Raw genomic sequence first — 15,213 nt, forward strand, 5'->3', positions numbered from 1 at the left:
GTAGGATGAATAGATATCTCCAATGTATATTTGCATTTAGCAGCATCTAAATTGAAATGTCTGCCATCGACCACCAGGAACAGAGAATTTTCCATGGAGTAGAAACAGAACCTTCACTATGGACAGGGGCCAACTGTGCCTCTCTTACACACAGATACCCAAGGAAAAAGAGTTACTCAGGCCCTCACACTAAACCAGGTCCAATCTAGTGCTCTAATGCTTTCTTTCCTCTCAGTCTTCCATCTAGAACATTCCCTCAGCCCCTTGCTGCTCACACTTTTGGTACTGGCCCATAGGCTGCACCCCATAACCAAACTAAGAGGATTAACAGGAGCCCTTCAACTGCTGTAATCCCGTTGGTCACTTGGAGGTAGCTGAAGTTTCAAAATTAGAAAAAAAAAAAACCTTAAAAACAAAAGAGCAAAATTGAAAAGTCTCTAGATAAAAATTTAGAATTGTATAGCTCTAAATTAATTTTAAACTCTGACCTAAGTGTTTTGCGCATGAGTCAACTGACCCATGACAACAGAGGTAACTATCTCAGTCCATCCATTTCAGATGCCCCTTACCTCACTTTTTCTTTTTTCTGTTTTACCCAAAGGAGTTTGGTCACTCATACAGTTTGGATATTTGTCCCCACCCAAATCTCATGTTGATTGTAATTTGTAATGTTGAAAGTGGGGCCCGGTGAGAGGTGATCGGATCACAGGGGCGGATGCATCATGGCTTTGTGCTTTCTTCATGATATGAGTTCTCAGGTGATCTGGTCATTTAAAAGAGAGTGGCATCTTCCTCACCCCCTTCTCTTGCTCCTGCTCTGGCCATGTGACATGCGGGCTCCCACTTTACCTTCCACCATGATTGTAAGCTTCCTAAAACCTCCCCAGAAGCCAAGCAGATGCCAGCACCATGCTACCTGTAAAGCCTGCAGAACCATGAGCCAATTAAATCTGTTTTCTTTATACATAACCCAGTCTCAGGTATTTCTTCATAGCAATACAAGAACGACCTAATAACAGTCATTTATCAAAGTGGTGTTATTTCCCAGGATTATTTGGTTTATGGGAAACATATCTTCTCTTCCCACAATGTGATTTATCATTCAGTTTTGCTACATGGCCAGCAAGTGTCTGACAGACAACATACTCTTAAAAAATACTTGTTGAATATATGATTGATTTACTGACATAATGAATGAATGAATGAATGAATGAATGACTTTGACTCCCCAGTTTAAATATTTTTGTTTTTAAATCTAGAACTCTTTGACTTATTCCAGATGACCCTTCTATATCCAGGTTTCTGACATACATACTGCTAATTCCTGCTTTACTCTTTAAAGTGGTCCTCCCCTCCTCCTTGAGCACTTAGCTCAGGGGAAAATTTCTTGTGCTTTCTTGAATGTACCCACTCAGGAGTTCCTGAGGGCTGAGCTCCCAAAGTCACTTTAACATTTTTCATAAACACTGCAAACAGAATGAAACTAATACATAATCAACGTTTAGAGATGGAATTAATTGTCAGTGTATCAGATAGCTAATTTAATTACTCCAGGTAAGATGTATGAATTTTAAACATGTTTTAGAAACAGCAGCTGCTTCCGTTTCATGGTCCATCTAAGTGTTATTCAAATCAAAGTGTTCGGGGCTTATGCCAAAAGCACCTTTCCTGCCCAGATACAGAGGAAAAGGAAGAAACTTTCACCATTCAAGACCTTTCTCCCACCTTTAAATAAAGTAGTTCTGCTTATGTCTATTTTGCCTGGCTCCTAGAATTTCCTTTGAACAAAGGATATCATAGCTTTTAAAATAAAACAACCACTACCTGAAATATACTGGTCAAGTATTAGTGAGTTGTTTCCAAAAAGGGGAGTAAGAAATTTTGAGTTTGCAGTTCCTTCCTTGCCTCATCAAACACAGCACTCATCAAGATCAGAAATTAAATCATAGGGCTAACTTAATATTTGTGACTTAATGAAGAATTTAGAACTTCATGTACCCAAAGTTGCCATACAATGAGATCACATGTTGTATTCCAGTTACTACGTATTTGGTTTACTTCTAAGACCTTCAGACTTAGGAATGCTTATATACTATATAAATCCAAGCAAGGCCACTCTTTATGAATATTTTAGGCCAATTATCATTTCTCTTTAACTGTGCTTTCTCACCTTCTGTATTCCCTGTGGAAGACTGGTTTGCTTTATCACTCCAGGGGTGGAATGCATCCTGATGATCATAAGAGATTTAAACAGAGTGATATACAGAAACGAAAACAACAAATCCATGGTAAAGTGACCTGCTATTGGAAGAAACAAATAAAGAAGATGTATTGTTTTTTAGTACTTTTCCTTTAAAACACAATTTCACGAATCTTCTTTCAATGATGATAGGAAAGCAAATCATCAGTGGTGGTCACCAAGGATTCTTCCAGGGATATTATACACACTTCCTAAATGTGTAGTATGTAGCACATGAATATTGAAAAAAGGACATTAAATGTGGTTTAAAATACATGATCAATTCTTTAAATGTATTTAAATTCATTTAAGTCAGCATTGTTTGGGCTTTATCTACAATCTTCTTGGCAATAACCCCGTTTCCATAGTGACAAAAATTTGTATTTTATCTTCATGCATGCTTGTGGAAGTATAACAACTTTTGTAATAAAGTTTACATATTATTTGCACATAAATTTCATTTTTGTGAGAAGTCCAAGCTACAGGTTTCTTTCCTTTAATCATTTATTGCTGTCTTGCCATTACATACATAAATCACATGTCCTCTCAAATAATGACAACTCAACAAAGGGCCATTCCTAACCACTTGCAAAACAGTTCTAAATCTACATGATGATCAGATCTTTGAATATCGACATGTGATATTAAGGAAAAGATAATGAAATACTTCACAGATGTCACCCTTCATATAATATATGTGTTTTATTAGCATAAATCCATTCATTTTTGCCTAATCAGTATTCTGTTATTTATTTGTTTCAAATGGTTAGTAAGTTTGCTTTGGCCAAAGTGAAACAGAAAAGTGAAGCAACAGAGACATTGTCCAGTTACCTATCCACACCAAGAAATGAGGGCTTTATTTCAATAGTTTGCTGTCAGTTGAGCTGCAAATATGTGTGTTATTTACTAAAATTCCTTTTAATATTAATTTTTAAAATAAAGCTTCCAGGGCCTGTACTGTTCTCTGTCTACATTCGTGGCATCAAAAAGCTATACACATATGATTAGTGATAATTTATATATTATTTTATTCTTGAATACAAAAGTTAAAAATAACTTTCCATTTATATGCCACTATGTCCAGAAGAGAATTTTTTGTTTTATGAAATTATAGCTATTACTTCAATTCATACATCACATTTTATTTAAAACTAATGCTTTTTTTCCCCCTAGGAATTCACAAATCTGTAAGCGGAAGAGTAAAAAACCAAAAGAGAAAGCCTTAAAATATCCCTTTAAAATGATTCAATTTTTCTGTTTACTCTCTGGATACAGGATGTAGATGGCATGAAAGGGAAACATCTGGGTAAAGTAGGCAATATTTAAAAATGTGAACAGTGTTTTTTCTTAATATATGATAGTGTTGTACTGAGTTTACCACCTTATCAAGAATACAAGAATCATCAGTATATTTCAAACCTGCACTACATTAAAATGTGTAGTAAAGCATTTTGAGTTGCATAAATTTCAATTTATAAGGAAATAATGCAAGTGATATACATTGCATAGGATGTTCTTTGTTCTCACAAATGTTTCAGTCCTTTTTATGTCTTAACAATGAAATTTACCAGCTGTCTCTGAATATTTAAAGGGATATTATGTTGAACAGAGAGCTTTTCTTGTTTCCCTACACTCTTGCTTCAAAAAGGCACACTGAAGTCCAGTGAGTAAAAGAAAGAAAGAGGAAGGGACATTTGGGCAGAGATAGGAGACTGGCATGAATTCATTCATCTCACAGGAGAAGAAATCACCTTGATAAGCAGGGGGCTCCCACACCATTGGAAATATTCACCCATGTTAAGGTTGAGTGTGGTTGAATTAACAGACTTACTGGCTTAATGCAACATCAATTTATCATCTTATAGTCCTCTATGTCAGAAGCTCCACTGGACACAAATCAACGTGTTAGTAAGGCTGTGATTTTTCTTGAGCCCCTATGGGAGAATCCATCTACTCGCCCTTTCCAGATTCAAGAAGTCACTTGCACTCCCTGGCTTGTGGCTTCTTCCTCTAACTTCACACCCAGAAGCATAGCATCCTCAAAGCTGTCTCTCTGACATTCATGCCTGCCTCTTACGCCCCTTGTGATTATGCTGGACCCCACCGTGTGGTCCAGGATAATCATCTCATCCTCTTTAATTCAATCGTAACTGGAAAGTCACTTTTGTCATGTAAGATATTGGATTTGTAAGTGTTGGGGATTCTAATATAAACATATTTGGGGATATCATTAATCTGCCTATCATAGTGATATATTTAAAATATAGATCGGTAAGCGAACCTAGATTGCTAAGGGTCTTTCCAATGTTTATACTCTATAAACAAGGCAAATAAATTACCTATCTATTAATAACTGATAAAAAGTTTATTTGGATTAAGAAACTGACCATACCAAAAAAACAGTTTCTCTTCACTCCTAAGAGTATCACTATCTTTCTCTATGTCCACCCTAGTTGACTAAATATTTTAGATAAAATTTATTGTTTAGAAGAAGACCAAGCTTCTCTTACAGACTGTGGTCCCATCCTAACTGGTCCGAGAAGGGACAAGTGCTAACAAAACCCTGCTGAAAAGTATGCGACTGATAAATTCAGGCAATTGGAGATTCTTAACAATTATGCAACAATCACCCTGTGGCTTTTCCAGGATGTTGCTATCTCAAAGGCTACAGTGGTCGTTGGTCAAGGAATTATTGTCTCTCTTTCAAAAAAAAGAAAAAGATTAAAAGACACTATTTTTCCTTCTTCTCATGTACCTCTTATTCCTAAATAGGAAAGAAATGATCAAGTTCCTAACTTGTAATTCATTTCTCAGAAGCTATTAAATATGCCACCAATGAAAAAAATATGGCTTAACTAGCTCATGTACGAATTACATCAATTTATATATACCAGTCTTCAGTTTCTTGTGGCCTTCAGCAAAAGATGTTCTGAAATGCTACATAGAATAAAGCACTCTGCAAATTGAATTAATAGGAGACACTAAATTATACTTAAAGCAATTGATCAAATGATCTTGCTAGATCTTAAAGTGATAAACATTGCGATGAAAACAGTGACCACTTAATCCATCAGTAGAACAGTTTGCATTCTAAAAATTTCTAACTGGGGGAAAAAATCTCTATGGAAAAATCTTCTTTGTGGACCTACCACCAGGACAAAAGGGAACATATTTATACTAATTAAATTTCCATTGAAATGTATTTATTTTCTATTGAAATCATTACATTAACTAAGACAAGGAAAATTATCCCAATTGGAGTTTGATAAAACTTGTTGGAAGTTTTCCCCCACTACAACATCAGGTGTATATATGCATGCACACATATCAACACACACAATCTGAGTAATAATCATTGTTAATGTTTACCGAACACTCAATGAATGTCAAGCACTAGGCTCAAAACACCATACTAGGAACCATTGTTCCCCACTGTGAAGAAGTTAAAACTGAAGTTAAGAGAAGTTATAAAATTACTAGTCAATGTTAAAACTAGAATTTGAAAATAGGCAGTTTAACTCTAGGGCCTTCACTTTTGATCCTCATGTGATATTGTCCCCCTATCAGTGGCCAAAAGTAATAATCAAAGAGTGAAATACATTTAGGTATAATTTATCATAGAAACTGAACACATAAAAGACAGTATTTGTAAGTTTTGTTTGTTTGTTTTCTGAGACAGAGTCTCACTCTGTCGTCCAGGCTGGAGTGCAGTGGCGCGATCTCGGCTCACTGCAACCTCTGCCTCCCAGGTTCAAGCGATTCTCCGGCCTCAGCCTCCTGAGTTGCTGGAATTACAGGCTCATGCCACTATGCCCAGCTAACTTTTTGTATTTTTAGTAGAGATGGGTTTCACCATCTTGCCCAGGTTGATCTCAAACTCCTGAGCTCAGGCAATTCACCCACCTGGGCCTACCAAAGTGCTAGGATTAAAGGCGTGAGCCACTGCACCCGGCCCAATATTTGTAAGTTAATGTTCTTAATCCCTAAATATATACTTAAGATTTCCTTAAATTTCACTAATTTCCAAATAAATATGTAGCTAAACTGTAGAGCTAGCCCCAATTTTCTGGAGGCTTCTTGCGATGACATTGCATAAGAGGTAGTCACAGCAATTCATTAAGTTTAAGTGGCTTTTAAATCATAAGATAAACATTAAAGTCAATGACTAAATGGAAATTTCCAATATTCCTCATACCAGCTACACTGTTGTCAAATATATCAGTGGCAATGTCCTGAATGATGAAGGATCTAATAATACATTGTTCATCATTCATTTTTATTCACACATCCGTTCATTCAAACAGATATTTATTGAGTAAAATAAAGTAGAAGCTTTGCAGACATAAGGATGACAGCAGACTTACCCCAAGGATTTCAATGAAGGTGATGGAAATTGATGGAGGTAATGGCAGGCTATAAGAGATGCACTTGACCTGTGAAAGGAAACTCAGGACTAAACTCCTTAGTTAAGACTATAAGAATATACAAGATATGGCCCCACAAATGAAGGATAAAAAAAAATTGGGGGGCAGAGGGAACAGCCTGTGCAATGGCAGAAAGGTCTGCAAACATGTCATAGTCAAGAACTCTTCAGTATAAGCAGACAATAGTAGAATCATGTGGAATAATAAACAGTGAAAGCTGAAAATGTAGGTGCAGGCTGAATCATGCACCTACACTTAAAATATTATTCAAGTTTTTAAATAATGTGAATGCAACTAATATGGCCACCTCCATGCCTCTTCGTTTCATATCAGATGAAGCAAATGAATAGGACAAGTCTAATTTAAGGCATGCCTCTATCCTCTCTGTCATTTAAAAAAGAGGCCCCATGGCCATTTTTGTTTAGAATATGGCATTTATTTCATTCACAAAAAGAAAATGCATATAGCCTTTGCTTGCCAAGGAAGACGTTAGAGAGTATAATTATTCACAGCAAAATAAAGAACTGGAAGGGACATATGTGAGTGGAAAGAGGAGAAGCTGACTGTATTTGTCTGGTTCTGAGGAGTACACAGGACAAGTGAAGTGCTGAGTAATAGCTGTGGGAAGAAGGGCAGGGGAAGAACACTGGTAGGTGGGTTCTGAATGGAGATATGGGGAAAGCTGTAAATTCTGAACTAGAGATGAAAGTTATGTGTGCATGGTGAACAGGGGAGAAACTTGTAAGGTTGGGTGAAAGAGCGTTCAGAATAGTGTAGTTCTTACCATTTGCGAGGGCTAGTATCTCTGGAGTTAGAAGTATAGGCCAACATTTATGTGTGAACCAAAAAAAGATATTGAAAAACTTGATAATTATGTGAATGAAATGAATAAGGATTGATGGCAGAAGAATAGAGAGGAAGAAGATTTTTTAAGAAGAGAAAAAACTGGCAATATCCGTTTCAAAATAAGCTATATTCTGCCTCTTACACCCACACAAAAGTGAAATAAAATTTGCCAAAAGGAAATTGCCAATTGTCAAAGAAAAAAAGAAAACTGGCAGTCCTAATTATACTTGCTAGAAATGAACAAACTGAATAATCTCTATGAATCATTCTCATTGCTGTCCAGTGCAAAATCCTGAGTAATATCCTTACTTTGGATATTCAATATTTTATTATTGATTTACAACCCAACTTGTTTTCACAACAGATCTAAGTCATCTGAAATAAGCTTTATACATTAAAACAGCAAAATATAAATGTAAACATAATGAGAGCCATTGTGAATAAAATAAGAGCTGGACTAGGAACAGGAGATGAGCAGAGATGGGTATATCATGTTGCTTTTAAGGCCAACATCAATCCCTATCCCTTTGCTAAGTCACAGATTTGTCTCTTCCTCCCAGCCAAAAAGAAAAGAAAATGACTCAACAGTATAGTTATCCTTTTCTGTGAAAAGAAAAATATATTATCAGTTCTTCAGAAGTATTAGTTTAGAATTTAGATATCAAATTTGAAAGAAATAAGAGATTAGTCAAATACATGTTATCTGAGTGCTATCTCAGGAAAATTAATATCTTTAGCGAATATTTTAAAAAGCAAATCAAAACCCCCTTTTCTGTATTATTTATTTATTTTTGAGACAAGGGTTGCCCTTTGTTGCCTAGGGGCTGGAGTGAAGTGACCTCATTATGGTTCACTGCAGCCTTCAGCTCCTAGGCTCAAGCGATCCTCCTTCTTCAGCCTTCCAAGTGGCTACGACCATAGGCATGAGCTGCCACGCCCAGCTAATTTTTGTTGTTGTTGTTGTTAGAAATGGGGTCTTGCTTGTTGCCCAAGCTGGTCTAGAATAGCTGGCTTCAAACTCTGGCTTCAAGGGATCCTCACACCTCTGCCTCCCAAAGTGCTGGGATTACAGGTCCTTCTCCAGTTTTTTTTTTTTTTTTTTTAATACTTTTATCAGTGACAGACTGGATTAAGAAAATGTGGCACATATACACCATGGAATACTATGCAGCCATGAAAAAGGGTGAGTTTGTGTGGTTTGTAGGGACATGGATGCAGCTGGAAACCATCATTCTCAGCAAACTATCACAAGAACAGAAATCCTTCTCCAATTTAAACACCATATATTATTTTGTATTTTTTGTCTTCAGTAAGTTTAGTGTCTTAGCTACAACTGAAAATGCTGTCTAATGTAGGAAGCAATTTATTTTTCCAGAATTTCCTTCCAAGTTTAGAAAGTACTTCCAAATCAAGAGACTACATAACTTGGGAATTGGTATATCGCTATTATCACTATAACTATACTTTTTCTTGAAAACATATCAAATATTTAATTTCTCTCTTCAGATCTTATTCTCTAAGTAAACCTGATTTGTAAAATCGATCTACAAAAGGCTTTTTCAGCTGTCATTTTATAAGAGTTACTTGAATTTTTATGAAAAACTACATTTGTTACATTCCAAAGGCATTTTCAAGCAAAGCAGCATTTTTATTTCAATTTTCATTCAGATTATTTCTACAAAATATGTTCATATATACCAAAGAATTATGAAAATGTGTATTTTGAAAAAATCAACTTCACGCTGAAAGGCATTTGATAGTTATTTGAAATATATATCATTCTTCTTGCTCTTTGCTTCCAACACAGCCTAAAACCCACTGGCATTTCAAGCTCTGTTATTACTAACACATAAAAATATGTATTTTAGTGCATATGTGTTATACAGAAAAATTTCACAGTTAAAACTAACATAATGTTTTCTTTTAAGCCACAAATAGTTAAGTTCTATGTTAAATGCCATGCACATTTAGCCTACCCATGATACCAACATGTTTCATTTTTATTTTAGTTCCAAATTATGGAGCAGAAACTAAAATAGAGTTTATTTTAATCATATATCTAAAAGAAACTAATCAAGGTATATAAGCCCTCAAATTTTAATTATGAAATAAATGTAGTATAATCTAATATAAGCCACAAATTATAGCACTCAAATAACTATTTGAGTCTTCTTACTATGGAAACTTTCTGAAGTCAAATAAACACAAATTTATTTAGGTTCTGGAAAGTACCAACTAGCATAAGTGCTAACTACAAAGTTTTTGAAATCAGTTAGGGGAAAGAAGAAATGATTGTAAAGGCAATGAGAAGAAAGGAGGTTGCTTTATATGATACTTGACATATAAAGAGAACATGTATTATAAGAATTGTAACGAAGTCGTCTTTATTGAAAACATCTGAAAGTTTCAACATCAAAGGCAGTATTACGTATTCATGAACTCAAGAAGAGGATGCAGGTGACTTCTCTACAGGAGGGCATGTCTTCATAATTGTATTTGGCACTTGAAAAGTACATCACTTTGAGAACAATTTTGAATGTCTTTAATGTGTATTTATTAAGCATAATGAAAATATACACAATCAGATATTATAGGCATTTAAAAAAAAGGACAAGGGCTTAACTGCATTCATTTCCTTATTTAAGAAGTTCTCTGGATGGACGCACCTTCAAGGTAGTTCATCTCTTCTAGAACTTCTTTCATTTATAGATATATACATTTGTAACTTATCAAGGGAATTATGTAGATTTTTGGTCCATTTAAAATGCTTGTTTATTTATATTCCACATCCTTCTAGTCTCTATGGTGCTCCCAGGAATAAGCACTTCTTAAGAAATGTAAACTTATCTAAACCTCAAAAGAGTAATAATAAGCTAAATATGTACCACAGATAAAATACATATCTACCATTATTATTAACATGTAATCAATAGGTATCCCAAATGATAGTCTCACTATTAACCACACTACATTCAAATATAAACTTGAGATGCTATTTTAGATTACATAACTAAAAATCAAGTCAAATATATTTTTCTTGTTACATAGAAGATATTTGTTTTATTGAATTCAAATGTGGTGATAGAACTTAGAAGTTCATGAACACTGAATTCATCTATAGACTGTGTTCTTCATGAATAGCTTAATTATTGATTAAGTTATTAAATTTAATTATTAAACTGAGCAGCCACCTCTTCAGAGCAGACCATGTGGACTGGCTTGCTGGGTCCCCTAAGTGCCCCCAATTATTAAAACAAAGTTTTACCATTAATATCTTTGATGGTAGAAGACTGTATAATATATAAATAACTTATTTGACTTGAGCACAGATAGCAATGTGTATCTATCTATCTATAATGTGTGTATGTGTATCTTATAATGATTTTTAAAGTCATCATGCAGTCATATTATTTTAGAGGTTAGATAGAATAGGGGATAAGCATCATAAATTGTGGTAGAATTTAGAAAATGCACAATTTCTAAAAATAGAGACTTTTATCATTAAGCACCATAAAATCCTCTCATTTTTCTTTTCTTTTACTTTCTTTAATATATTCCTGGATTTAAAGTAGTATAAACTAACTCCACTCAATTATTCGCATTTTAATTAGGTTTAAAGAGCAGTATGCTATTTTTTCACACACAGTCTCTAAAAAGAGGAGAGATGCAATAGATAAAATACATTACCATGTTTTCGCTTTGAAGATAGAAGCTGAATTTCACTCTGGGATTTTCAGTTTACTGATCTGTGAAAACTGTTTGGGGGTAAAATGCTTTATTTCTCAAATAACTCATTAAGAATTTATTATAACAATTCCATGTAATGATTCAACATGTTTTCTAAATGAAATCCTTTGAAATAAATATATTCTTTTTTACTTTCAGCTTAATATCATATATTCAGATTTTACAGACATGCGATTTGAACATAAATGTACACAACTACTTTACCTATATAATTGAAGAATTATGTCTATAGGCAAGTGAAATGTTTTATCCATAATATCCAGGTACATTTATATCAGAACTACAAAAAAAGAAATCCTTATTATGTCAAAAAGGGATTGTAGCTTTCTCCTTTCTGTAGCAGAGGTAGAAAGTAGTCTTAACCAATGATTTTTTAATTGAATATTAAGACCATGTTCTACATGTAAACAGTTCTAATAAAACAGAAAAATGTGGAACAAAATTAATAGGAGAGACACTTGGGTTAAAAGGGCAAGGACCAAAGTTAAAGTATTGGAAAGCTTAGTGAAAGTTAGTTAAGTCAACTAAGAATATCTCTATACTAAATAAACTGAGTTCCAGTGAGTGGAAATAATTAAAGTCATTGATGTAGAGGTCAATTTTAGGTCATTCCTGGCACTAAATTTGAAAAAAAAATAATGTGAGAGTTGCTATGTTTTTTAAAAATAGATGAATATATTTTATGGATCTCTGAGTTTAAGATTTATACTGAAGGAAAAAAATCAATAAAGTTATGTCAACCTGAAAATAACTGGGGAATGTGTATTGCTGAATAAAAAAAAAAAGATCTATAATCACAGTTTACAGTTTCATACTTTGCAACTAATTAATAAAGAAGGCAAACATACATTTGTCTAGATTAGGAAAGTTTTCAAATGTGTAAAGGTCTAAAGTCCAGAAGGTAGTGACCCATTTCAACTTAGGGAGAAAGGTTAAGTGTTATATAATGGGAAGAGGACCTCAACTTGTTGGAAGACTCATCTCGACAACCTGCCAATGACAGAGAATGAATAAACACAAATTTTCACACAGTGCCCAGCTCACATGAAAAACTATTCAAATATTGAAAAAGCCATGCAAATTCCATAATAAAATGTAAAAGAAGACCAAGTAAATCAAATAGTGTTGAGAAAGTACATACATCATTTAATTTAGATATTTTTTGATGATGCATATGTAATTTAAGTACATCCAAATGTGTAAATTAATATTGGAGAGAACCTTCCAGTGAGTCAAAGTGTAGATCCTAGATAGCAAAGTTAATTAATTTGTACTTTAGTAAAAACCAGCCCAGCAGTGAATAAAAATAGTGCCCTGTGGGTGGGGAGTACCTGATGAACCCTGGTCAACCAGCACAGCCGTGTGGTCAGTGGGCTGTCTTCTCCCATCTACATTCACACATCTAGTCTCTATAGCATCAGTCAGGCTCTTGGGAGATGACTGACCAAGTGGGAGAGAAAGGACACTTTTTGACTGTGTAACAGAAATTCCTCTGCAAGCCCTACAGATTTGGGAAGATGAACACCATAGTCTAACCAACTTGAAAAGAACTAAACTGTGTAAGATTATGAAGCAATTCTCCCTTTATACTGAGAAGTCTTGAGGCACAAACAGTACAATGCACTATCCAATTTAGTTTTCCATAACCAAAAGGAGGGCAAGAAAGACAGGCACAGAGATTACCAAAGCGTTGAAAAATAATACCTGTGACAAAGGCGGAACACTGTAGGTTTTCTAGATAAAATGGACCTAAAGAAGAATGTAAAGGATTTAAGTTTGCTGTAAGAAAGATTCTCCTGGCACTGTGCGTTGTTAAACATTAAAGTGGTTTGCTGAGACTGCAGGAACTCCAATTCTGAGAATCTTTAGAAATGGGAAAGATTCAGACCTGCTACTTAGAGGGACTGAATGTGGGCTTTATTCAACTAGAACTCTGCAAGTGCCTGCTAACCCTGTGAGTTTAATTGTTAAGTACTCATATAAACAGTATTTTCCATCTAACAGTTCTGACTCAGTACTGTATACAGTTGTTGGGGGGAATAGTTGCAATAATCCACTTTTTGTAGTACATAAAAGCATGTGAAGGAATAATTTGTCATGAGGAATCCTAGTGATATCTCTAGGCACTTGTACTTTCTGATTTTAGATTTCTCATGTAAATTACACATAGTATTTATTAATAATCAAAGGTTTTTATAATATGTTGCAGTTTTGAATAATTCATGCTAATGAAGCATTAAGCCATGATGGAAAATATCAACCATACAAAAATTAAAATTAGGTAATTTCAATTTTCCCTCTTGATATACAGACTTAAATACTGTTTTTTATATTAAACCTCAAAAGTTGGTCTTTAAGTTTGCATACTTAGTCACTAGTAGTCCAAAATTTATATATATACACATACACACACACGTACACATTCACACACATTTTCTTAAAACACATTTGGAGTCTTAAAACATTATAGTATGTACCAAGAAATGAATTAATAATGGATTTAACTCATATAATCTGGATGAAATTATTTTATAAAAAGAATATGAATAAACTGAATAGTAACTAAATTGAATAGATTACTAAGTTAAAAAGCAATCACTCTAATTGCATGTTAATATATTTGTATATTATACAATAAACTATCCAACTCAGATTTCCATAAAGAATTCTTTTACTTCCACTTAAAGAATGTGCATAGTTGAGCATTAGATATAATCAAGTTTTCACTACCTATACCTTTCCTTTTGCCAGTGATTTGAGGCAAAATCTTTGAGTTTTTCTCATAAAGTAACAGTAGCATTATTAAACTAATCTCAACTGATGACTTCACAAAGCACATTATAACGTGCCAGTCAAACTTTCTACACTGCCCAAATCAGCAGATGCGTAAGTTGACATAGCACAGAGGAGCTACCTTCAGAGCCCTGCAGTTAACTGCATTCAGTAAATATTTACATCCGTAGCACTATAGATCCTACTGACTGGATTGAAAATACACATGTAAATACACACCCCTCTCTGTGTCACAGTCTGTCAATAAATTGTATAAATGGACACGATGTACTTCCATACCTATGGATAAGTTTACGTTTTAGATGTCCACCACCTACTCATTGAATCAGGATACTATCTCTCAATATCTTTTCGTTTGTGTTGAGTTGGAACGTTTGTGTGTGTACGTGTGTGCGCGCGCACATTACCGGAGAGGGAGATCCGTTCTTGCAGAGGGGTCCCCTGAAGACTCCTTTAATGCCCCGGTAGTGCCCATTGCTGAGATGTCTCGAACTGATGACCAGGTAACAAGCCATGTGGGTCCGGGCGGAGGCGCAGAGTCTCAACTCCTCACCAGGCGACCAGCCGTGGAAAGCGGGCGGGTTTCTTAGCGGCAACAGCGACTGCCACCTCCCGAGAAGAAGTGGCCAGCAGGACGCAGGGGGAGGCGGCGGCAGCGCGTCCCTGCTCCGCGCCCCGTGCGGGGCTCCTGCTGCCGACAGCTGCAGCTCTGACACAGGCGGTGGCGGCGACAGCACAGAGCACGGAGGGGACCCGGCGAGCCAGTCCACATGCTGCTCTGACGAGGTGGCTGCTCAACCGCGGGCCAGCGATATATTTATTTAAGGACAACTTCCAGGGTCCGCCAGGGAATCAGGAATTCCCCCGCCCCTTTCCTCCCGCCCCCTGCCTTCGCGCCTGGCGCCTGCCCCGGGGATGCTCAGGCGCGGGTCCCCATCGTCCGGCCGGGGGTGTCCTGGACTGCGGGCTGCAGTGCCGGGATCCAGCAGCGGCCGCCGCCGCCGCCGCTGCCCGTGCTGGGAGAGTGGCTGAGAGTCCTTGGGAGCGCCAAAGCGCTGCCCCCGCTGCAGTCGGGAGAGGGCGGAGGAGGCGACGGGCGGGCCGGGGTGAGGACAGGGAGTTGGGGACGCGGCGACCTGTGCTTGAGGAGGGCAGTTAGCGCTG

The 15,213-nt window shown here is 36.1% G+C and overlaps 1 protein-coding gene across 1 annotated transcript in view; it reads right to left on the reverse strand.

The window, feature by feature from the left end:
• The window catches only part of ZNF804B (zinc finger protein 804B), a 588,638-nt gene extending 573,464 nt beyond the window's left edge, over positions 1–15,174 (reverse strand). The window contains exon 1 of the mRNA XM_025379454.1: positions 14,457–15,174. Within this exon, the coding sequence (XP_025235239.1) occupies positions 14,457–14,564 (108 nt within the window). The 5' untranslated portion in view covers positions 14,565–15,174. The remainder of the gene's footprint in view (positions 1–14,456) is intronic.
• Positions 15,175–15,213: the final 39 nt, after the last annotated feature.

Source organism: Theropithecus gelada, chromosome 3 (assembly GCF_003255815.1).
Source record: "Theropithecus gelada isolate Dixy chromosome 3, Tgel_1.0, whole genome shotgun sequence".
Lineage (NCBI taxonomy): Eukaryota > Metazoa > Chordata > Mammalia > Primates > Cercopithecidae > Theropithecus > Theropithecus gelada.